Source organism: Balaenoptera physalus (assembly GCF_965194825.1).
Source record: "Balaenoptera physalus genome assembly, chromosome: X".
Taxonomy (NCBI): domain Eukaryota; kingdom Metazoa; phylum Chordata; class Mammalia; order Artiodactyla; family Balaenopteridae; genus Balaenoptera; species Balaenoptera physalus.
Genome location: NC_138903.1, coordinates 61,612,522 through 61,637,497, shown reverse-complemented (window position 1 = coordinate 61,637,497; position 24,976 = coordinate 61,612,522). Strand labels below are relative to the sequence as shown.

The window sequence follows — 24,976 nt, the reverse complement described above, 5'->3', positions numbered from 1 at the left end:
TCTTTTTTAAAAATAGAGTTTATTTTTCAGAGTAGTTTTAAATTCAAATCAAAACTGAGCTGAAAATAGAGAATTCCCATATATTCCCTGCCCTCTCACATGTACAACCTCCCCCATGATCAACATCCTACACTAGAGTGGTACAGTTTTTACAATTGATAAACCTACACTGATATGTTATTACTACCCAGAGTCCATAGTTTGCATTAGAGTTCACTCTTGGTGGTGTACATTCTATGAGTTTTGACAACTGTATGATGACACGTATTCACCATTATAGTATCATACAGAATAGTTTCACTGCCCTAAAAATCCTCTGTGGTCCACCTATTCATTCCCCTCTCCCCCCAATATCTGACAACTGCTGATCTTTTTATTGTCTCCATAGCTTTGCCTTAGTTGGAATCACACCATATGTAGCTTTTTCAGATTGGCTTCTTTCACTTACTAATGTGCATTTGAGGTTCCTCCATGTCTTTTCCTGGCTTGATAGCTCATTTCTTTTTAGTGCTGAGTAATATTTCATTGTCTGGATGTACCACAGTTTATCCATCTACCCACTGAAGGACATCTTGGTTGCTTCCAAGATTTGGCAATTATGAATAAAGCACTATAAACATCTAAGTGCAGGTTTTTGTGCAAACATAAGTTTTCAACTCATTTGGATAGACACCAAGGAGCATGATTGCTGAACCATATGGTCAATTATCTTTTTAAAACAGCTTTATTGAAATATAATTTACATACCATAAATTCGTTCACTTTAAGTGTACAATTAAATGATTTTTAGTAAATTTACAAAGTTGTGCTACTATCATCACAATCTGATTTTAATTTTTTATTTTTTTCATGTCTGATTTTAAAACATTTCCATCACCCCAAAAAGATCCTTCATGCCCAGTTACAGTCACTCCCTGTTCCCAACCCCCAGGCAACAACCACTAATCTACTTGTCTCTAAAGTTGTCTTTCCTGACCATTTCACATGAATGGGATCACACAGTATATCATCTTTTTGTATTTGGTTTCTTCCACTTAGCGTAATGTTCTTGAGTTTCATCCACAATGTAGCATGTATCAGTATTTCATCCCTTTTTATTGCCAAATTATATTTTTTCTTTTTAAATCAAATATATAGAGGTATAATTTATATACCACTAAATAAGCTCATTTTAAGTTTATAGCTTGATGACTTCTGACAAATGTATGCACCACATAATTACTACCACAGTCAAGACATACATTTCCATCACCCCCAAATAGTTCCCTTGTACCCCTTTGCAGTCAATCCTTACCACCCCTAGCCCCAGAGGACCACTGTTCTGCTTGCTGTCACTGAAGATTAATTATACCTTTCTAGAACTTCATATAAATGGAATCATAGAGCATTTACTCTTTTGTGTCCTTTTTTTTTTTTTTTTGGAATAGGATATCTCAGATAACTGAGCAACTGCTCCAGAGAAGCATGGTTTTCAGCACAGTTTTATATCTTGTCAGAACAAAGAACATCAAACAAGTTAGGGATACATTCCTTCAGAGTTTCAAAAAAAAGCAGATCAGTACATACACAGTGAGTCTCTATGGCCCTGGCACCTGGGAAGGGAGTCTTATCATCGAAGGAGTACTAGCACTGGTATCCCAAAAGGGAGGCATTTAATCTTTATTTTTAATATGGACATTATTTCTGGTCAGTGTACCCTTTTCTTTAATAATTACAGCAGGTGTACAATGTATGTTTGATAGGCCACAAGCAGGTTGTTTTAGCTAGCATAAAATTCAAGTTAAATCATGCATAAGCCAGAATGACTTCCCTCATACCTCAATATGTGAAAATTTCTTTCATCACATTGTATATGATAGCTTGATAGTTACCTTCTTAACTTGTATAAGTATTTTGATTTTTCAAAAACCATGAGCTGCTAATTATTTTCTCAGCATAATATTTCTGAGATTTATTCGTGTTGTGGGGCATAACAGTAGTTCATTCCCTTTTATTGTTTAGTAGCATTCAATCGCAAGGATATATAGCAATTTGTTTCTAGTTTGGGGCCATTATGGATAAAGTTGCTATGAATATTGTATATAAGTCTTATTGACGAAAATAATAAATAATCTATAATAGGAAGAGAAAAGAGTTTTACTTGAGCCAAACTGAGGACTGTAGCCCAGAAGACAGCCTCTCAGATAACCCTGAGGAACTGCTCCAGATAAGCATGGTTTTCATCACAATTTTATATGTGGTCAGAGCAAAGAACATCAAACAAGTCATGGCTACATTCTTTCAAGGTTTTCCAAAAACACACCAAAAACCAAATTGGCATGTGCACAGCGAGTCAGTACTGGCCTTGGCACCTGGGAAGGGAGCCTTATCATGGAAGGAGTATCAGTATTGGCATCTCAGGAAGGGAGGCGTTTAATCTTTATTTTTAACATGGACATTGTTTACTTCCGGTCAATGCGTCCTTTTCTTTAATAATTAAAGCAGAGTTACAATCTATGTTTGTTAGGCCGCAAACAGGCTGTGTGCATAAAATTCAAGTTAACTCAAGCCAGAATGACTTCCCCGTACCTCAATATTTGAAAATTTCTTTCATCAATCAGTCGTTTTGTGGACATATGTTTTCATTTCTCTTGAGGGATACCTAAGAGTGGAATTGTTGGGTCATTGGGTAGGTGTATGTTTAACTTTGTATGTTTAACATTCAAAAAAACTATCAAATAGTACAGCAAAGTGGTTGTACCATTTAAAATTCTAATGTATGCGAGTCCTGGTGCTCCACGTCTTCACCATCACTCAGTATTGCCTTTTTAATTTAGCAATTCTAGTGGGTATATATAGTGGTATTTCACATGCGTTTCCCTGATGCCCAATGATTTGAGAAGCTTTTCATTTACTTAATTGCTATTGATACATCTTTCCTGGTGTAGTGTCTGTTCAAATCTTTTGCCCATTTTGTTATTAGGTTGTTTTCTTATTTAGAGTTGTAAAAGCTCTTTATATATTCTGGATACAAATCCTTTCTCAGACATAGGTATTGTGAATATTGTCTCCCACTCTGTGGCTTGCCTTTCATTTTCTTAAATGAAATAGCAGAAGTTAATTTTGATGATGTCCAATCAAATTTTTCTTTTATGCTTAGTGCTTTTTTTTCATCCTCTCCTATATAAGAGAACATTGCCTATATTCTTATATATTTTATAGCTTTTGTTACTGTTGTGAATGAAATTTCATTTTCTACTTAGTTATTGCTTATATAGAAAGTTATTGATTTAGATATATTTTATAAGTGGCCATCTTGCATGTAAATATTTCTTTTTTGTTTAATAACTTGTAAGTTGACTCTCTTGGATTTTCATATCAACTGGAAATAATGACAGTTTTGTCTTTTTCTTAATATTTATTTATTTATTTATTTATTTATTTATTTATTTGGTTGCACCAGGTGGGCTCCTTAGTTGCAGCATGCAGGCTCCTTAGTTGTGGCATGCATGTGGGATCTAGTTCCCTGACCAGGGATCGACCTCGGGCCCCCTGCATTTGGGAGTGTGGAGTCTTAACCACTGCACCACCAGGGAAGTCCTGACAGTTTTGTCTTTGCCTTGCCAATATTTATACCTCTTATTTTGATTTCTCATTTCATGGCATTGGTCAAGACTTCCAGCATAATGCTAAATGGTAGCTAAGTTACCTATGAAGGTCTGAGATTAGATTTTGGAGAATAACAGTGAGACTGGAGAGAAGCTAGAGTCACTACAAGGAAAGAATCAACAGAATTTGGTAACTAACTGAATAAGGGGAATGAAAGAGAAACACAAGTTAGAAATAACTAGGATGTTAAGCTTAGGAACAGGGAGAATGAAATATCCATGATCAGAAATGAGGAAACGAAGAGAATTACTTGGCATGGGGGAAATCGTAAGCTCAATTTTAGATATTTTCAGTTTGAGTTTACAATAGGGCTTTCAGGCAGAAGTGTCCTGTAGGCAGTTAGAAATAGAGAACTGGAGTTTGGATGAGAGGCCTGAGCTAGAGATGAAGATTTTAGTCATTAACAAAGGTGATGTTTATTTTTTAATTGATGTATAGTTGATTGACAGTACTATATTAGTTTCAAGCAAAGGTGATAGTTGAAACAGTAATGTAGATTAGTTACCTGAAAAGGAAAGTTAGAGAAAAGAGAAGAGTTCAACATTGGGCCTCAAGGGTACAGGTAGGAGGAAGTAGAGGAGCCAAGAAAAAATAAAAAAGAAGGATTTAGAACAGAAGAACATGCAGAATAGCTTTAAAAGTTATGAGGAAGAGTCAACAGTGTCAAATAGGAAAAAGAGCTTAAGGGAAACAAGGAGTGGGAGTGGCAGAGCTTCCGAAATTGTCAATAAAAATATCTGAAGGATGGGGCTTCCCTGGTAGCACAGTGGTTAAGAATCCATCTGCCAATGCAGGGGACACGTGTTCGAGCCCTGGTCTGGGAAGATCCCACACGCCATGGAGCAACTAAGCCCGTGCGCCACATCTACTGAGCCTGTGCTCTAGAGCCCGTGAGCCACAACTACTGAGCCTGCGTGCTGCAACTAATGAAGCCCACGCATCTAGAGCCCGTGCTCCACAACAAGAGAAGCCACCACAATGAGGAGCCTGAGCACCACAACAAAGAGTAGACCCTGCTTGCTGCAACTAGAGAAAGCCCGCGTGCAGCAACGAAGACCCAATGGCAGCCAAATTAATTAATTAATTAATTAATTAAATTTTAAAAATATATATCTGAAGGTTGACAACTGCAAAATAAAACATTTTTGAGCTACTAAGGGAAAACTAAATACAGACTAGGTATTAGATGATATTGAGAAATTATACATTTTATTGAGTGTGATAATGTTATTGTGGTTGTATTTAAGTCTTTATCTTTTAAAGATATGAGCCAAAATATTTAAAAGTGAAATGATATGATGTATAGGATATGCTTTAAAATACTCCAGCAAAGTTTTAATAATAATAATATTAATAATAATAAATGCGAGGGATAAATAAGACAATAATAACAGAGTGTTCGTTATTACTGAAATGGGTGATGGGTTCATGGGGGCTCATTATACTATTCTCTCTTCTTTGTATATGTTTGAAAATTTCCACAATGAAAGGTTTAAAAATGCATAATTTGGTATGACCTCCAAGATATATCGTTAAGACAAAAGCAAGATTCAGAACATGTGGATGGTATGCTATCATGTAGATAAGAAAAAAATTAAAAGAAAGACCATGAATGTTTGCTTGTATATGCATAGAATATCTCTGAAAAGATTCTCAAGAAACTGATAACTTTAGTTGTTTCCTAGAAGGAGAACCTGTATGGCTTGGGAACAAGAGTGAGAAGGAGATTTTTAAATTGTATATCCTCTTAAAACGTTTGAAATTTTGAAACTATGGTAATATACAAAAAAGTAAATAACACTGAAAATAAATAATTTCTGATAATATGGTTTTGACTGTTGTACAACTGTTAAGAAAGGATTCCTAAAAAAATTTTTTTAAAGAAAAAAAAAAGGATTCCTAAAATAAAAGGTATAATGTAGCCAATAATTTTAATAAGCTTAGAACCAAAATTTCAACTAATTTTACAAAAACATTAGAGGTGGGAAAGAATATGAGGGGAGAACTATAGGTACTAAATAATTATTGCTATGTACAGAAAAAATGTAAGTTTAAATATGTTTTTAATATAGGGGTTATTACTCATTGACTAGAAATGAGAACTAGAATTAGAGGGAAAAAAGGAACAAGGACAACTTGATCAGCCAAGCAACCAGACAGATCAATGCAGAAACAGAAGACTTGAACGAGACTATAAACCAGATGACTGTTGGCTCGGGGCTTTGGATAGCCTCAGGATGGGAGGTGATAGCCAGGGGAACCAACCATGTGATTAGAGGATTGGAACTTTCAGCCCCATCCCCTGACCTCCAAGGGAGAGGGGCTGGAGATTGATGTAATCACCAATGGTCAATGATTGAATCAAACATGCATATCAAAATGCACTCCCAGAAATATCCTAACCAAAGGAGTTTGGAGAGCTTCCAGGTTGGTGAAGATGTGGAGGTACTGAGAGGGTACTGCACCCAGAGAAGTCATGGAAGCTCTGCACTCCTTCCCCCATAACTTTATGTATCTCTTCCATCTGGCTATTCCTGATTTTTATCCTTTTATAACAAACCAGTAATCTAGTAAGTAAACTGTTTTCCTGAGTTCGGTGAGCCATTCTAGCAAGTTACCAAACTCAAGAAGGGGGTTGTGGGAACCTCCGATATGTAGCTGCTTACTCAGAAACACAAATGACAACCTGGACTTGAAAATGGCATCTGAAGTGGGGGCACACTTGTGGGACTGAGCACTTAAATTGTGGGATCTGATGCTATCTCCAGTTAGATAGTGTCAGAATTGAGTTAAACTATAGAACACCCAGTTGGTGTCCGCTGAGATCTGGAGAATTTCTTGGTGTGGGAAAAACACTCACACATTTGGAATACAGAAGTATTCTATGAGTAGAGGAAATAAGTATGTCCCTTTCACAGACAATCTACCAAAAATGGCCCATAAAGAAATAGAAAATCTGAAAAGACCTATAACTACTAAGGAGATTTAGTCAGTAATTGAAGACTTCCCAACAAAGAAACACTCAGGATTAGATGGCTTCACTGGTGAATTCAATCAAACACTTAAAGAAGAATTAATACCAGTACTTCTCATTCTCTTCTAAAAAATTGAAGAGGAGGAAATACTTCATAACTCACTGTATGAGGCCAGCATCACCCTGATACCAAAGCAAGACAAAGACACCACAAGAAAAGAAAACTACAGGCCAACATCCCTGATGAACATGGATGCAAAAATCCCCAACAAAATACTAGCAAACTTATTTCGACAGCACATTAAAGGGATCATATACAATGGCGAAGTGGGATTTATCCCTGGGATGCAAGGATGGTTCAACATATGCAAATTAATCAATGTGATATATGATATTAACATAATAAAGGGTTTAAAATCACATGATCATCTCAATAAATTATATATATATGTATGTATACACACACAGTTTTAGGGAAAAAGCGATCTACAGATTCAGTACAATCCTGATCAAAATTCCAATGGAATTTTTTGCAGAAATAGAAAAATCCATCCTAAAATTCTTTTGGAATCTGAAGGGACCCTGAATGGCCACAACAGTCTTGAAAAAATAACAAAGTTGGAGGACTCACACTTCCATATTTCAAAACTACCAACTACTACAAAGCTACAGTAGTCAAGACGTGTGGTACTGGCATAAGGAAAGAAATATAGATAAATGGAATAGAACATAGAGCCCAGAAATAAACCTTCACATATATAGTTAATTGATTATCAACAAGGTGCCAGAAGATTCAATAGGAAATTGACAGGCTTTTCAACAAAAGCACAGGCAACAACAACAAAAAATAGATAATTGGAATGTGTCAAAATTAAAATATTTTGTGCATCAAAGGATACTATCAAGAAAGTGAAAAGATAATGTATGGAATGCGAGAAAATATTTTCAAATCATATATCTGATAAGGGAATAATATCCAGAATAGAAAAAGAACTCCCACAACTCAAAACAAAAAAACAAACAGCCCAATTCAAAGATGGGCAAAGGGACCTCCCAGGTGGTACAGTGCTTAAGACTCCAGGCTCCTAATGCAGGGGGCCCGGATTCAATCCCTGGTCAGGGAACGAGATCCCGCATGCCACAACTAAAGATCCCGCGTGCTGCAACTAAAGATCTCGTATGCTGCAACAAAGATCTTGCACGTGGCAACGAAGATCCCGCATGCTGCAACTAAGACCCAGTGCAGCCAAATAAATAAATATTAAAAAAAAAAAAGATGGGCAAAGAGCTTGAATAGATATTTCTTCAAAGAGGATATATACAAATGGCCAATAAACACATGAAAATATGCTCAACACATCATTAATCATTAGGGAAATGCAAATCAAAATCACAATGTGATACAACTTCATACTTATTAGGATGGCTATGATAAAAAATGGAAAATAACAAGTGTTGTTGAGGATATGAAGAAACTGGAACTGTAGTCAATTTATGACAAAGGAGACAAGAATATACAATGAAGAAAGGACAGTCTCTTCAATAAATGGTGTTGGGAAAACTGGACAGCCACATGCAAAAGAATGAAACTAAACCACTATCTTACACCATACACAAAAATTAACTCAAAATGGTTAAGACTTAAACGTAAGACCTGAAACCATAAAACATCTAGAAGAAAATATGCGTGGTAAGCTCCTTGACATTGGTCTTGGTGATGATTTTTTGAATCTGACAGCAAAAGCAAAAGTAACAAAGGCAAAAATCAACAAGTAGGACTACATCAAGCTAAAAAGCTTGTGCACAGCAAAGGAAACTATCAACAAAATGAAAAGGCATCCTATTGAATGGAGAAAATAATTACAAATCATACATCTGAAAAATACAAAGAACTCATACAACTCAATAGCAAAAACAAAAAAACAAAAAAACAAAAAAACAATCTGGGCAGAAGATCTGAACAAGACATTTCTCCAGAGAAGACATACAGATGACCAACAGGTACATGAAAAGATGATCAACATCATTAATCATCACAGAAATGCAAATCAAAACCACAATGAGATATCACCTCACACTTGTTAAAATGCCTATTACAAATAAAAAAACAAACACACACAAACAACCCAAGAAATAACAATTGTTGGCAAAGATGTGGAGAAAAGGGAACACTTGCGCACTGTTGGTAGGAATGTAAATTGATGCAACCACTATGTAAAACAGTATGGAGGTTCCTCAAAAAATTAAAAATAGGACTACCATATGATCCAGCAGTTCCACTTCTGGGTATTTATCCAAAAAAACCCAAAAATACTAATTTGAAAAGATATATGCACCCCCATGTTCATTGCAGCATTATTTACAATAGCTCAGATATGGAAACAATGTAACTGTCCATCAATGGATGAATGGATAAAGAAATATATATTATTCAGTCATTAAAGAGAATGAAATCTTGCAATTTGCAACAACATGGATGGATCTTGAGGGCATTATGCTAAGTGAAATAAGTCATACAGAAAAAGACAAATACTGTATTATCTCTCTCATATGTGGAATCTGAAAACAATAACAACAACAACAATCTCCAAGCTTACGGATACAGAGACCAGACTGGTGGTTGCAAGAGGCAAAGAGGGGTTTCAAGAGGTGGGGAGTAGGGGTGGGAGAAATGTGTGAACTTTTGGGGTTTTTTTAGTTTAAATAATTTTTTAAAAAGGAAATTGGAACTTTTGTACATTGCTGGTGGAAAGGTAAAAATGTTTGCAGCTACTGTGGGAAATAGTTTGGTGGTTTCTCAGAAAGTTAAACATAGAATTACCATATGATACAAAAACTCCACTCCCAAAGAAATTGAAAGCAGGGACGCAAACAGATACTTGTACACCAATGTTCACAGCAGCATTATTCACAATAGCCAAAAGGTAGAAATGACCCAAGTGTCCATCAACAGATGAATGGATAAATAAAATTTGGTATATACATGCAATGGAATATTATTCAGCCATAAAAAGGAATAACATTCTGATATATGCTACAATAAATATGAATCTTGAAAACATTATGCTAAATGAAATGAGACAGAAAAGTTCAAATATTGTACAATTACACTCATATAAGGTAGGTACAATAGGCAAATTCATAAAGACAAAAAGGGGGCTTCCCTGGTGGCGCAGTGGTTAGGAATCTGCCTGCCAATGCAGGGGACACGGGTTCAAGCCCTGGTCCGGGAAGATCCCACATGCTGTGGAACAACTAAGCCCATGCACCACAACTACTGAGCCTGCACTCTAGAGCCTGCAAGCCACAACTACTGAACCCACATGCCACAACTACTGAAGCCTGCGTGCCTAGAGCCTGTGCTCCACAACAAGAGAAGCCACCACAACGAGAAGCCCGCGCACTGCAACCCAGAGTAGCCCCCGCTCGCCGCAACTAGAGAAAGCCCGCGTGCAGCAACGAAGACCCAATGCAGCCAAAAATAAAGATAAATAAATTTATATTTAAAAAAAGACAAAAAGTAGAATAGAGTTTACCAGGGCTGTTGGGAAGGGACAATGGAGAATTACTGTTTAATAGGTACAGAATTTCTCTTTGGGATGATGAAAAAGTTCTAGAAATAAATAGTGGTGAAGATTATACAACATTGTGAATGTACTTAATGCCAATGAATTGTACACTTTAAAACGGTAAATTTTGTGTTATATATATTTTGCCATAAAAGATGCAAAAAGAAAATCAAAGGCCAAAGGAGAAATTCAGAAAATATATTTCAACCCACATAACAAAGGCCTGATTTACCTAGGACACAAACAGCTTTTACAAAGCAATAAAAAAGAGAAATAGAAATAGAAAACTAGGCAAAGGACATGAACAATACACACACACACACACACACACACACACACACACACACACACACACGGAAAGAAATATATGTGACTTCTAAGTATATTAGAAAGCTTAGGGAATTCCCTGGTGGTCCAGCGGTTAGGCTCTGCACTTCCACTGCAGGGGGCACGTGTTCAATCCCTGGTTGGGGAAGTAAGATCCGCATGCCACACGGCGAAGCCAAAACAAAAATAAACAAACCAAAAAAAGCTTAACCCTACTCATGATAAAAAGATTGTGTTAAGATACCACTCTTTTCCTATAAAGATGGCAATATCAGAAAGTTTGATAATATATTGTTTTGGCGAGGCTGCAGAGAAATACTCTCATATTTTGTTGTTGGATTGTAAATTGGTATATTTTTTGTAAGGCAACTTATCAAAAAAATTTTAAAGTGTGCTCACTTTGGCAGCACACATACTAAAATTGGAACGATACAAAAGATTAGCATGGCCCCTGCGCAAGGATGATACGCAAATTCGTGAAGCGTTCCATATTTTTGAATGTATGTATAACTGAATCACTTTGCTGTACACCTGAAACTAACACAACATTGTAAATCAATTATACTCCAATAAAAATTTTTTTAAAAAGAAAAGAAATTTTAAGTACATATGTCTTTTTATTGGTAAGTAACAGAAAACCCAACTCCAATAGGCTTAAACAATAAAGAGGATTTATCAGTTCAAATAACTGCAAATTCCAGGGGATAAGTGAGCTTTGAAATTGGTTTGATTTTGTGGATCAACAATATCACCAAGGACCTAATTTCCTTCCATCTGTCAGTTCAGTCGTCCAAAGTGTGAGCTCCACTGTAAATCTGACTCCCTTCTTGGTAGCAAAAGGGCTGCAGCACTTGAAGTCTTCATATCAGCTACACCATACTGTCCAAAAGAAGAGACAAAGCTGGCTTTTGTTCTCTCTCAGAAGAGCAAAGAAAAACAAAAACAAAAAAAGCCCTTCTTCCCCCAAATACTTCAAAAAATATCCTCTAACATTTCACTGACTTGCATCATTGGCCCATTCCTGAAATTTCCCCTTGACAGGACAATAGTATACATTGATTGGCTAAGGCCTGGGTTGCTTGAACCAATAACTGAGGCATGGGGGATGGACTTACCCTGATTGGGTTACATGTGTGGTGTACCCCCTCCAGAAGCTGGGAGTGAGATCAATTCTACCCCCTTCAAACTTTATGACTGCTAAACAATGGGGAAGATATGGAATGGATGTTGGGCAGAGAATAACATCAACCACTATATACTTTGATACAGCAACCATACTTCTAGGAATTTATCCTAAAAATATGCTGACCCATGTGTACAAATAAGTATGTTCAGGGAGATCGTTTATAATAACAGGATATTGGAAACAACCAAAATGCCTGGCACTGGTTAAATAAATTATGATGTAGCCATACAAAAGAATAAGGCAGATGTAAATGTATTGATATGACACAATCTCAAAAATATATTAAGCGAAAAAAGCAGAGTGACTAGCCTGCTACCATTTGTGACAAAAAGAGAGACGAAATGGATATATGGATATGATATATTTTAAGTGAAAAAAGTATGATAAACTCCCATTTTCATCAATAACCAGACAGATAGATATCCAAACACATGTGCACACACACATATATACCCATTTATACTTGTATATCCATGGTTTGCATAGAATATATCTGGAGGATAAACAGGCAACTGACAGTGGGGTTCTCTGGAAAGGGAACCAAGGGAACTAAGGAATAGGGGTAATATATAACTTTAATTGTATATCCTTTTATATTGCTTGAGTTGTTTTTTTACCATGTGCATGTATTTTTAATTAAAAAACAAAAATATTTATTAGTTATAGGTTTCTATTTTTTACCTGTCAGATTATCAAAGATAAAAATATTTTTTAGGGCTTCCCTGGTGGCGCAGTGGTTGAGAATCTGCCTGCCAATGCAGGGGACACGGGTTCGAGCCCTGGTCTGGGAAGATCCCACATGCCGCGGAGCAGCTGGGCCCGCGAGCCACAATTACTGAGCCTGCGCGTCTGGAGCCTGTGCTCCGCAACAAGAGAGGCCGCGATAGTGAGAGGCCCGTGCACCGCGATGAAGAGTGGCCCCCACTTGCCACAACTAGAGAAAGCCCTCGCACAGAAATGAAGACCCAACACAGCTATAAAAATAAATAAATAAATATATATATATATACATTTTTTAAATAGTTTTATTGGTCAAGATGGCATAGTAGGAAGACTCTGAGCTCACTTCCTCTCACAGCCACACCAAAATTACAACTATTTACAGAGCAACTATTGATGAGAAAGACCAGAATCTAGCAGAAAAGATCTTCTACAACTAAAGACATAAAAAAGGAACCACAGTGAGATGAGTAGGAGGGGCAGACTCACAGTATAGTCAAGACCCACACCCCAGGGTGGGCAACCCACAGATGGGAGAATAATTACAATTGCAGAGGTTCTCCCCATGGAGAAAGCGGTCTGAGCCCCACATCAGGCTCCCCAGCCCAAATGTCCAGCATAAGGAAGATGATCCCCCAGAACGTTTGGCTTTGAAGGCCAGTGGGGCTTACTTTCAGGGGAGCCAGAAGGCTGTGGGAGACAGAGATTCCATTCTTAAAGGGTGCACACAAAATCTCACACACTCCAGGACCCAGGGATGCAGCAGTAATTTGAAAGGAGCCTGGGTCAGACCCACCTGCTGATCTTGGAGAGTCTCCCAGAGAGGCAGGAGGCAACTGGAGGTCACCCTGGGGACACAGACACTGGTGCTGGTAAGCGCCATTTTGGAATACTCCCTCTAGTTTATTAGCCTGGGGACCCAGCCCCGCCCCTGCCCATCAGCCTATAGGCACCCATACTGGGATGCTTCAGGCCAAGCAACTAGCCAGGCAGTGACAGCCCCACCCACCATCAGGCAAGCTGCCTTAAGACCCCCTGAGCCCACAGCTTCCCCTGGACACAGCCCTATCAACAGAGGGCCCAGGACCCAGCCCCATACACCAGAGCACAGGCACTAGAACCAGGACTCCCAGGGGCCTGCAGCTAGAAACCCCAGGACCCAGCTCTGCCTACCAGTGGGCAGGCACCAGCCTTAGGACACCCTGGGACCTGGACCCACCCACCAGTGAGCAATCTCTAGCCTTGGAAGCAGTCTCACCCACCAGTGGGCAGACACCTGCCCAAGGACAACTGCAGCCCCACAGCCTGCACTGGCAGGACTCAGACCACCCACCAGCAGGCCAACACCAGCTCTGAGACATCTTGAGGCCCTCAGCCAGCTGCTCTAGGATCCATCCTCAATCACCAGTGGGCTGACACAAGCTTCAGGACACCCCAGACCCTGCAGCCATGTCAAGAACTGGCCTCACCTACTAGTGGTCAGACTCCAGCTCTGGGACCCCTGGGCCCTTCAGCCAGAGACCCCAGGACCTGGTTCTACCCACCAGTGGGCTGGCACTAGCCCCAGGACCCAGCTTCACCCACTGGTGAGTGGGCACCAGTGGCGAGATCTCCTGGACTCAAACCCCACCAACCAATGGGTGGACACCAGCCCCAGGATCACAAAAGCCTGCCTTGTCAGTACCCAGCTGAAACACCAGCAGGCAGAGAGCAGCCCTGGGAACCCCACAGACCATGACCCTTCCCACCAGCAGACCAACTCCAGCTCTGGGACACCTTGGGCTCCTCAGCCAGTGGCCCTGAAATCCATGCCAGTGGGCTGACACCAGCTTCAGGACACACAGGACCCTGAAGCCGGAGACACCAAGACCTGGCTCCACATACCAGTGAGCTGGCACTAGCCCTGGGACCCCCTGGGCCCTAGCCACACCTACTAGCAGGCCAACACCAGCTCTAAGATGCCTTGGACTCCTCAGCCAGCCACCCCAGGATCTAGCCCTATTCACCAATGGGCCAGTACCAGCATTGGGACACCTGGGAACCTGCAGCCAGCAATGTCAGGAACCAGCCCCACTCACCAGGAGGCCAACACTAGATCCAGGAACTCCAGCCCCACAACCACCCACCCTAGAACAAGGTTCTGCCCACCAGTGAGAAAGCACTAGCCTGGGACCCCCCCAGGGTCCCTCAGCCAGGATCTCATGACCCGGCCCTGCCAACCAGCAGCTGGTAGCCTCCATGCAACGCAGGGCCTGACAACCAACCAAACCAGGGGTGAGCCATGCCTATGAGACCACCCACAGTAGTCAGCCCACCATAACAGAAGGACCCACCCAGCCAACATAGGGGGCACCCCTAGAGCATATAGCTCTGGTGATAACAGGGAGGTGTGCTGCTGGGACACATAGGATGTCTCCTACAAAAGGCCACTTCTCCAAGGTTAGGAAACATAACCAACCTACCAGATACATAGACATAAAAACAGCAAGTTAGGCAGAATGAGGTGACAGAGGAACATGTTCCAGATGAAGGAACAATATAAAACCCCAGAAGAAAAACTCAGTGAAATGGAGATAGATAGGCAATCTATCCAATAAAGAGTTCAAGGTATTGATCGTAAAGATGATCAAAGAACTCAGGATAAGAATAGATGAAGAGAGTGAGAAGTTAGAAGTTTTTAACAAAGAGTTAGAAAATATAAAGAAGAACCAAACAGATGAAGAATACAAGTGAGATGAAAAATACACTAAAAGGAATTAACAGTAGACTAAATGATACAAATGAATGGATCAGCAAGCTGGAAGATAGAGTAGGGGAAATCACTGAAGTGGAACAGAAAAAAGAATAAAAAGAAATGAGGACAGTTTAAGAGATCTCCGAAACAACATCAAGCATACTAACATTCACATTACAGGGGTCCCAGGAGGAGAAGAGAGAGAGAAAGGAACAGAGAACATATCTAGAAGACATAATAGCTGAAAACTTCCCTATCCAGGGAAAGGAAACAGATATCCAGGTCCAGGAAGCACAGGGTCCTAAACAGGATCAACCCAAAGAGGACCACACCAAGACACATTGTAATTAAGATGGCAAAAATTAAAGATAAAGATAGAATATTAAAGACAGCAAGGGAAAAGTAACAAATACCATACAAAGGAATTTCCATAAATCTATCAGCTAACTTTTCAGCAGAGACCTTTCAGGCGAGAAGGGAGTGGCACAATACATTTAAAGTGAAGAAAAGGAAAAACCTACAACCAAGAATACTCTACCCAGCAAGGCTTTCATTCAGATTTGATGGAGAGAGCAAAAGTTTTACAGATAGGCAAAAGCTAACTGAATTCAGCACTACCAAGCCAGCTTTACAAGAAATGTTAAAGGGACTTCTCTAAGTGAAAAAGAAAAGGCCACAGCTAGAAACATGAAAATTACTAAAGGGAAAAACTCACTGATAAAGACAAATATAGTAAAGGTAGTAAATCATCCATGTACAAAGCTGTAGGAAAGTTTTAAAATAAAAGTACTAAAATAATCTATATCCACGGTAAGTCATTAAAGACTACACAAGACAAAAAGATGTAAAATACGACGTCAAAAAAGTAATAATAGGGAGAAGGGAGTAAAAATGCAGGGCTGTTAAAATGCATTTGAAATTAAGAGATAAGCAACTTAAAGTAATCACATATATGTGTATGTACATTGAGATATATATATATATATATATATATATATATGATGGTAACCACAAACTAAAAATCTGTAATAGAGACACACACAAAAAGAGAAAGGAATCATCCAAACTAACACTAAAGATAGTCACCAAATTACAAGGGAAGAGAACCAAAGAAGAAGAAAGGATTAAAAAAATTACAAAAACAACACTCAAATAATTAGCAAAATGGAAATAGGTACATACCTATCAATAATTACTTTAAATGGAAATGGACTAAATGTTCCAATCAAAAGACATAGAGAGGGACTTCCCTGGTGGCGCAGTGGTTAAGAATCCGCCTGCCAATGCAGGGGACACAGGTTCGAGCCCTAGTCCGGGAAGATCCCACATGCCGCGGAGCAACTAAGCCCGTGCGCCACAACTACTGAGCTTGCGCTCTAGAGCCCTCGAGCCACAACTACTGAAGCCCGCGCGCCTAGAGCCCGTACTCCGCAACAAGAGAAGCCACTGCAACGAAAAGCCCACGTGCCACAACGAAGACCCAACGCAGCCAAAAATAAATAAATAAAATAAATAAATTTATTAAAAAAAAAAGACATAGAGTGGGGACTTCCCTGGTGGTCCAGTGGTTAAGACTCCGCACACTCCCAATGCAAGGGGCTGGGTTTGATCCCTGGTCAGGGAACTAGGTCCCGCGTGCCACAACTAAGACCCAGCACAGCCAAATAAATAAATAAATAAATATTTTTAAAAAATGACATAGTGTGGCTGAATGGATACAAAGACAAGACCCATATATACACTGCCTATAAGAGACACACTTCAGATCTAAAGACACACACAGACTGAAAGTGAGGGGGTGGAAAAAGGTATTCATGCAAATGGAAATCAAAAGAAAGCTGGGGTAGCAATACTTATATCAGACAAAATAGACTTTAAAACAAAGACTGTACAAGAGACAAAGAAGGATGTTACATCATGATTAAGGGGTCATTCTAAGAAGATACAACAATTGTAAATATATATGCACCGAACATAGGAGAACCTAAATACATAAAGCAAATATTAACAGACATAAAGGGAGAGATTGACAGCAACACAGTACTAGGTGATTTTAACACCCCACTTACATCAAATGGACAGATCATCTAGACAGAAAATCTGTAAGGAAATTCTGGCCTTAAATGAAACATTAGTCTAATTGGACTTAATAGATGTATATAGTACATTCCATCCAAAAACAGCAGAATATACATTCTTTTCTAGTGCACATGGAACGTTCCCCAGAAGAGATCATATGCTAGGCTGCAAAACAAGTTTCAATACATTTAAGAAAACTGAAATCATATCAAGTGTCTTTTCCAACCACAACACTATGAGTCTAGAAATAACTACAAGAAAAAAAATTGCAAAAAAACACAAACACATGGAAACTAAACAATATGCTACTAAACAAACCAATGGATCACTGAAAAAATCAAGGAAGAAATTTTAGAAATATCAATACCTGGAGACAAATGAAAATGAAAACACAATGATCCAAAATCTATGGGACACAGCAAAAGTAGTTCTAAGAGGGAAGTTTATAGCGATACAAGCTTACCTCAGGAAATGAGAAAAATCTCAAATAAACAACCAAATCTTACACCTAAATGAACTAGAAAAATAAGAACAAACAAAACCCAAATTTAGTAGAAGGAAAGAAATCATAAAGATCAGAGAGAAAGAAATGAAATAGTGACTAAAAAAAACAATGGAAAAGATCAATGAAACTAAGAGTTAGTTCTTTGAATAAAAACAAAAATAAACAAATGGGACCTAATGAAACTTAAAAGCTTTTGCACAGCAAAGGAAACTATAAACAAGACAAAAAGACAACCCTCAGAATGGGAGAAAATATTTGCAAATGAATCAACGGACAAAGGATTAATCTCCAAAATATATAAACAGCTCATGCAGCTCAATATTAAAAAAACAAAAAACCCAATCAAAAAATGGGCAGAAGACCTAAATAGACATCTCTCCAAAGAAGACACACAGATGGCCAAGAGGCACATGAAAAGATGCTCAACATCGCTAATTATTAGAGAACTGCAAATCAAAAATACAATGAGGGACTTCCCTGGTGGCGCAGTGGTTAAGACTCCACGCTCACAATGCAGGGGGCCTGGCTTCGATCCCTGGTCAGGGAACTAGATCCCACATGCATGCTGCAACTAAGAGTTTGCATGCCACAACTAAAGGAGCACACGTGCCGCAACTAAGGAGCTGGTGCACCAAATAATAAATAAATAAATAAATAACTACAATGAGGTATCACCTCACACCAGTTAGAATGGGCATCATCAGAAAATCTACAAACAACAGGTGCTGGAGAGGGTGTGGAGAAAAGGGAAGCCTCTTGCACTGTTGGTGGGAATGTAAATTGATACAGCCACTATGGAAAACAGTATGGAGGTTCCTTAAAAAACTAAAAATAGAATTACCATATGACCCAGCAATCCCACTCCTGGGCATATACCCAGAGAAAACCATAATTCAAAAAGACACATGCACTTCAATATTCATTGCAGCACTATTTACAATAGCCAGGTCATGGAAGCAACCTAAATGCCCGTCAACGGACAAATGGATAAAGAAGTGGTACATATATACAATGGAATATTACTCAGCCATAAAAAGGAACGAAATTGGGTAATTTGTAGAGATGTGGATGGACCTAGAGACTGTCATACAGAGTGAAGTAAGTCAGAAAGAGAAAAACAAATATCATATATTAATGCATATACATGGAACCTAGAAAAATGGTACAGATGAACCGGTTTGCAAGGCAGAAATAGAGACACAGATGTAGAGAACAAACGTATGGACACAAAGGGAGGAAAGTGGGGGTGGGGTGGGATGAATTGGGAGATTGGGACTGACATATATACACTAATATGTATAAAATAGATAACTAATAAGAACCTGCTGTATAAAAAAATAAATAAAATTAAATTTAAAAAAAAATTTTAATTAAAAAAATAAAATTGTACCCTACAAACTTGCCATAAAAGAAAGAGTTAGTTCTTTGAAAAGATAAATGAAATTGATAAACCTTTAGCCAGACTCATCAGGAAGAAAAAGGGTCCTGGGCTTCCCTGGTGGTGCAGTGGTTAAGAATCTGCCTGCCAATGCAAGGGACACCAGTTCGAGCCCTGGCCCGGGAAGATCCCATATGCCGCAGAGCAGCTAAGCCTGTGCACCACAACTACTGAGCCTGTGCTCAAGAGCCCGCAAGCCACAATGACTGAGCCCACGTGCCACAACTACTGAAGCCTACGTGCCTAGAGCTCGTTCTCCGCAACAAGAGAAGCCACTGCAATGGGAAGCCTGCGCACCACGACAAAGAGTAGCCCCTGCTCACTGCAACTAGAGAAAGCCTGCGCACAGCAACGACGACCCAACATAGCCAAAAAAAAAAACCAAATAAATAAATTTTAAAAAAAGGGGGTCCTAATCAATAAAATCAGAAATGAAAAAGGAGAAGGTACAACCAGCACCACAGGAACAAAAAGGATCATAAGAGATTACTACAAACAACTATATGCCAATAAAATGGACAACCTAGAAGAAATGGACACATTCCTAGAAATGTACACTCTCCCAAGACTGAACCAGGAAGAAATAGAAAATATGAACAGACCAATTGCCAGTAATGAAACTGAATCAGTAATAATAATAAAAAATCTCCCCAAAAACAAAAGTCCAGGACCAGATGGCTTCACAGGTGAATTCTACCAAATATCTAAAGAAGAGTTAATACCTATCCTTCTCAAACTATTCCAAGAAATTGCAGTGGAAGGAACACTTCTGAATTCATTCTATGAGGCCAGCATCACGCTGATACAAAAACTAGACAAGGATATCACAAAAAAGAATTATAGGCCACTATCATTGATGAACTTAGATGTAAATATCCTCAACAAAATAGTAGCCAACCAAATCCAACAATACATTAGAGGATCATACATCATGATCAAGTGGGATTTATCCCAGGTGTGTGAGGATGGTTCAATATCCACAAATCAATCGGTGTGATACACCACATTAACAAACTGAAGAATAAAAATCTTATGATCATCTCAAAAGATGCAGAAAAAGCTTTTGATAAAATTCCACATCCATTTATGATAAAAATAAACTCTCCACAAAAAGTGGGTATATAAAAAAAAAAGGGGAATTCCATGGCGATCCAGTGGTCAGGACTCTGCACTTTCACTGCCGAGGGCCCAGGTTCAATCCCTGGTTGGGGAACTAAGATCCCACAAGCCATGCAGCACAGCCAAAAAAAAAAAAAAGTAGGTATAGAGGGAACATACCTCAACATAATAAAGGCCATAAGCCCACAGCTAACATCATACTGAATGGTGAAATGCAGAAAGCATTTCCTCTAAAGTCAGGAACAAGACAAGGATTCCCACTCTTGCCACTTTTATCAGCACAGTATTGGAAGTCCTATCCACAGCAATCAGACAAGAAAAAGAAATAAAAGGCATCCAAATTGGAAAGGAAGGAAAATTGTCATTTTTTACAGATCGCATGATACTATACATAGTAAATCCTAAAGACACCACCAGAAAACTACTAGAGCTCATAAATGAATTTGGTAAAGTTGTAGGATACCGAATTAATACACAGAAATCTGTTGCATTTCTATACACTAACAACAAATTATCAGAAAGAGAAATTAAGGAAACAATACCATTTACAATTGCATCAAAAAGAAGAAAATACCTAGGAATAAATCTAACTAAGGAGGTAAAAGACCTGCACTCAGAAAACTATAAGACACTGATGAAATAAATTGAAGATGACATAAACAGATGGAAAGACATACCGTGTCAATGGATTGGAAGAATTAATAGTTAAAATGACCATACTACCCAAGATTGTGTACAGATTCAGTGCAACCCCTAACAAAATACCCATGGCATTTATCACAGAACTAGAACACATAATTTTAAAATTTGTATGGAAAAACAAAACATCCCAAATAGCCAAAACAACTTTGAGAAAGAAGAACAGAACTGGAAGAATCATGCTCCCTGACTTCAGACTATACTACAAAGCTATAATAAACAAAACAGCATGGTAATGGCATGAAAACAGACAAATAAATCAATGGAACAGAATAGAGAGCCCATAAGTAAACCCACGCACCTATGGTCAATTAATCTATGACAAAGGATGCAAGAATATACAATGGAGAAAACACAGTCTCTTCAATAAGTGGTGCTGGGAAAATTGGACAGCTACACATAAAAGAATGAAAGTAGAACATTCTCTAATACCATATACAAAAATAAACTCAAAATGGATTAAAGACTTAAATGTAAGACCAGAAACCATAAAACTCCTGGAAGAGAGCATAGGCAGAACTCTCTTTGACATAAATTGTAGCAATATTTCTTTGGATCTGTCAACTAAGGCAAAGGAAACAAAAGCAAAAATAAACAAATGGGACCTCATTAGACTTAAAAGCTTTTGCACAACAAAGAAACCATCGAGAAAACAAAAAGGCAGCCAACTGAATGGGAAAAAATATTTGCAAATGATATGACTGATTAGGCGTTAATATCCCAAATATATAAATACCTCATACAGCTCAATACCAAAAAACAAACAACGTGATTAAAAAGTGGGCAGAAGACCTGAACAGATATTTTTCCAAAGAAGACATACAGAGGGTCAACAGATACTCAACACTGCTCATCATCAAAGAAATGCGAAATCAAAACCACAATGAGATATCACCTGTCAGAATGGCTATCATCACAGAGACAACAAATAACAAGTGTTGGTGAGGATATGGAGAAAAGAGATCCCTAGTACACTGTTGGTGGGAATGTAAATTGGTGCAGCCACTGTGGAAAACAGTATGGAGATTCCTCAAAAAACTGAAAATAGAACTACCATACAATCCAGCAATTCCACCCCTGGGCATATATCCAAAGAATACGAAAACACTAATTTGAAAAGATACATGCACCCCAATGTTCATAGCAACATTATTTACAATAGCCATAACATAGAAGCAAGCTACATGTCCATCAACAAATGAATGGATAAGGAAGATGTGTTAAACAATTAAATTTTGCCACTTGCAACAACATGGATGGACCTGGCGGGTATTATGCCTAGTGAAATAAGTCAGACAGAGAAAGGTAAATACTGTATGTTATCACTTATATGTGGAATCTAAAACATCAAATAAATGAATGAATATGAGAAAACAGAAACAGACTCACAGATACAGAGACCAAACTAGTGGTTACCAGTGGGAAGAAGGAGGAGAAAGGGCAAAATAGGGGTAGGGGATTAAGAGGCACAAATTAATAAGTATAAAATAAATAAGCTACAGGGATATACTGTACAGCACAGGGAATATATCCAATATTTTATAATTTAAATGTGACAATCTATAAAAATTTTGAATCACTATTATATACCTGAAACTAATATAATATTATAAATCAACTATACCTCAATAAAAAAAAATTGTTAACTAGTTGGCAAGGATGTTGGGAAACAGACCCTTAAATATACTGTTGGTGGATTTGTAAATTAGTACATCCTATTTGGAAGGCAATTTGGCAAAATCTATTAAAATTAATAACGCACATAATATTTCACTTAGCACTTACACATCTAGGATTTTATCCTACTGATATGCATAATGGCAAAGATGCATGAATAAACACATGCAGTGTAGTAATATTTATAGCAACAAAAGACTGAAAACCATTTATATATCCATCAATAGAGGATTTGTTAACTACATTATGATATATCCATAAAATGGAAGTTAATTTTAAGAAAGCAGACTTCTACACAGCAATGAAAAAGAACAAACTATATACATATATATATATATATATATATATTTTTTTTTTTTTTTTTTTTTTTTTTTTGGCCACGCTGCGTGGCTTGCAGGGATCTGCGTTCCCTGACCAGGAATTGAACCCAGGCCCCCAGCAGTGAAAGCCTGGAATCCTAACCACTGGGCCGCCAGGGAATTCCTAAGAACAAACTACTGATATATTCAAAATAGATGAAGCTCACAGACGATGCTGAATGAAAGAAGTCAGATGCAAAAGAGTACACACTCTGTATGACTCCACTTATATGAAATTCAAATATAAGCAAAACTAATCTATGACTATAGAAGCCAGAAAGTGGTTAATCTTGGGACTGAATAATGACTGAGAGAGGTCACAAGGAGCTAGCCTCTGTAGTGCTGGAAATGTTCTGTATTTTGACTTGGGGGAGGTTTCATAGATGTATACATACACAAAAACATATACTTCAGATTTGTACATTTTTCTATATGCAAGTTATACTTCAATCAATAAAAAGAAAGAAATGAGGGGACTTCCCTGGCAGTCTAGTGGTTAAGACTTCACCTTCCAATACAGGGGGTGTGGGTTCAGCCCCTGATCGGGGAGCTAAGATCCCACATGCCTCGTGGCCGAAAAACTAAAACAGAAGCAATATTGTAACAAATTCAATAAAGACTTTAAAAATGGTCCACTCAAAAAAAAATCTTTAAAAAAAAATAAAAATAGAAAGAAATGAGGTAAATTATATACTGATATGGAATGAATTTCAAGACATATTTTAAGTGTGTATGGAGATATATATCTCTGTCCATATACACATATATGGTGCACGGGCAGTAAAGCAGAGGAAACAATGAATAACTACAACTCTACTGGGTAATTGCTAGAGCAGACTTTTGCTCTGAAGTCATCTGATCCCTCGTGGCCTAGGGCCTTAGTTTTAAAAGCCCCATACTGGGCACTTCCCTGGTGGCGCAGTGGTTAAGAATCTGCCTGCCAATGCAGGGGACATGGGTTTGAGCCCTGGTCCGGGAAGATCCCACATGCCGCAGAGCAATTAAGCCCGTGCGCCACAACTACTGAGTGTATGCTCTACAGCCTGCATGCCACAACTACCGAAGCCCGTGTGCCTAGAGCCTGTGCTCCGCAACAAGAGAAGCCACCGCAATGAGAAGCCTGCACACCGCAACAGAGTAGCCCCCACTCGCCGCAACTAGAGAAAGCCCGTGCGCAGCAACAAAGACACAAAGCAGCCAAAAATAAATAAATAAGTAAAAATGTAAATAAATAAATAAATAAATAAATAAAAGCCCCATACTTACAGGTGATGTCTAATTGGAGTTCAGGCAAAGAATAGAGAAAACAGTGGAGCAGCAGTATTTGAAAAGAAATAACTGAGAATTGATGAAAAATGCCAATCTTAAAACTCAGGAATCCCAAACAGGAAAAAGAAACAAAGAAAGAAATCCCCACCCAGACACATTTTAATGAGACTTAAGAACATCAAAGAAATCTTAAAAGCAACAAGAGACTTTTAGAAGTATACTACTTATAGAAGTATACAATACTACCTATGACATATTCTTGCCCCTCAATAGAGGAAAAAATAGAACCTAAATCTAAATCTAATCAAGCCTCTAGTTCTAATCAATATTCAGGAAATATAAGGAACAGGGAAACATTACCACAGGGGTGCAATTACTAAAATCCATTTTATGCAAAATGCTATAGGACAAACCACCCAGTTTCTTGAACTAATAAATCTCATGGGAGAAAAAAAAAAACGGGGGGAGAAGGAAGGGGCACCTATAGATTAAGAGATTTGAGAAACATATCAACCAATTGCAGTGTATAGCCTGTATTTGGATCCTGATTCAAACAAACTAAAACTAAACACACAAACATTTATGAGACAATCAGGAAAATTTGAACAATGACTGTACATTTGATGTCATTAAAGAATTGTTCATTTTTTAGAGGTGGTGGTTTTGTTATAAT

General features: G+C 38.4%; 1 protein-coding gene across 2 annotated transcripts in view; it reads right to left on the bottom strand.

Annotated features, from left to right (window-relative positions):
• Positions 1–11,172: 11,172 nt before the first annotated feature.
• ITGB1BP2 (integrin subunit beta 1 binding protein 2) overlaps positions 11,173–24,976 on the bottom strand; it is a 32,818-nt gene continuing 19,014 nt past the window's right edge. For both annotated transcript variants that reach the window (XM_082446052.1, XM_082446053.1), the window contains one exon: positions 11,173–11,397. In XM_082446052.1, coding sequence (XP_082302178.1) covers positions 11,296–11,397 — 102 coding nt within the window. In that variant the 3' untranslated portion in view covers positions 11,173–11,295. The remainder of the gene's footprint in view (positions 11,398–24,976) is intronic.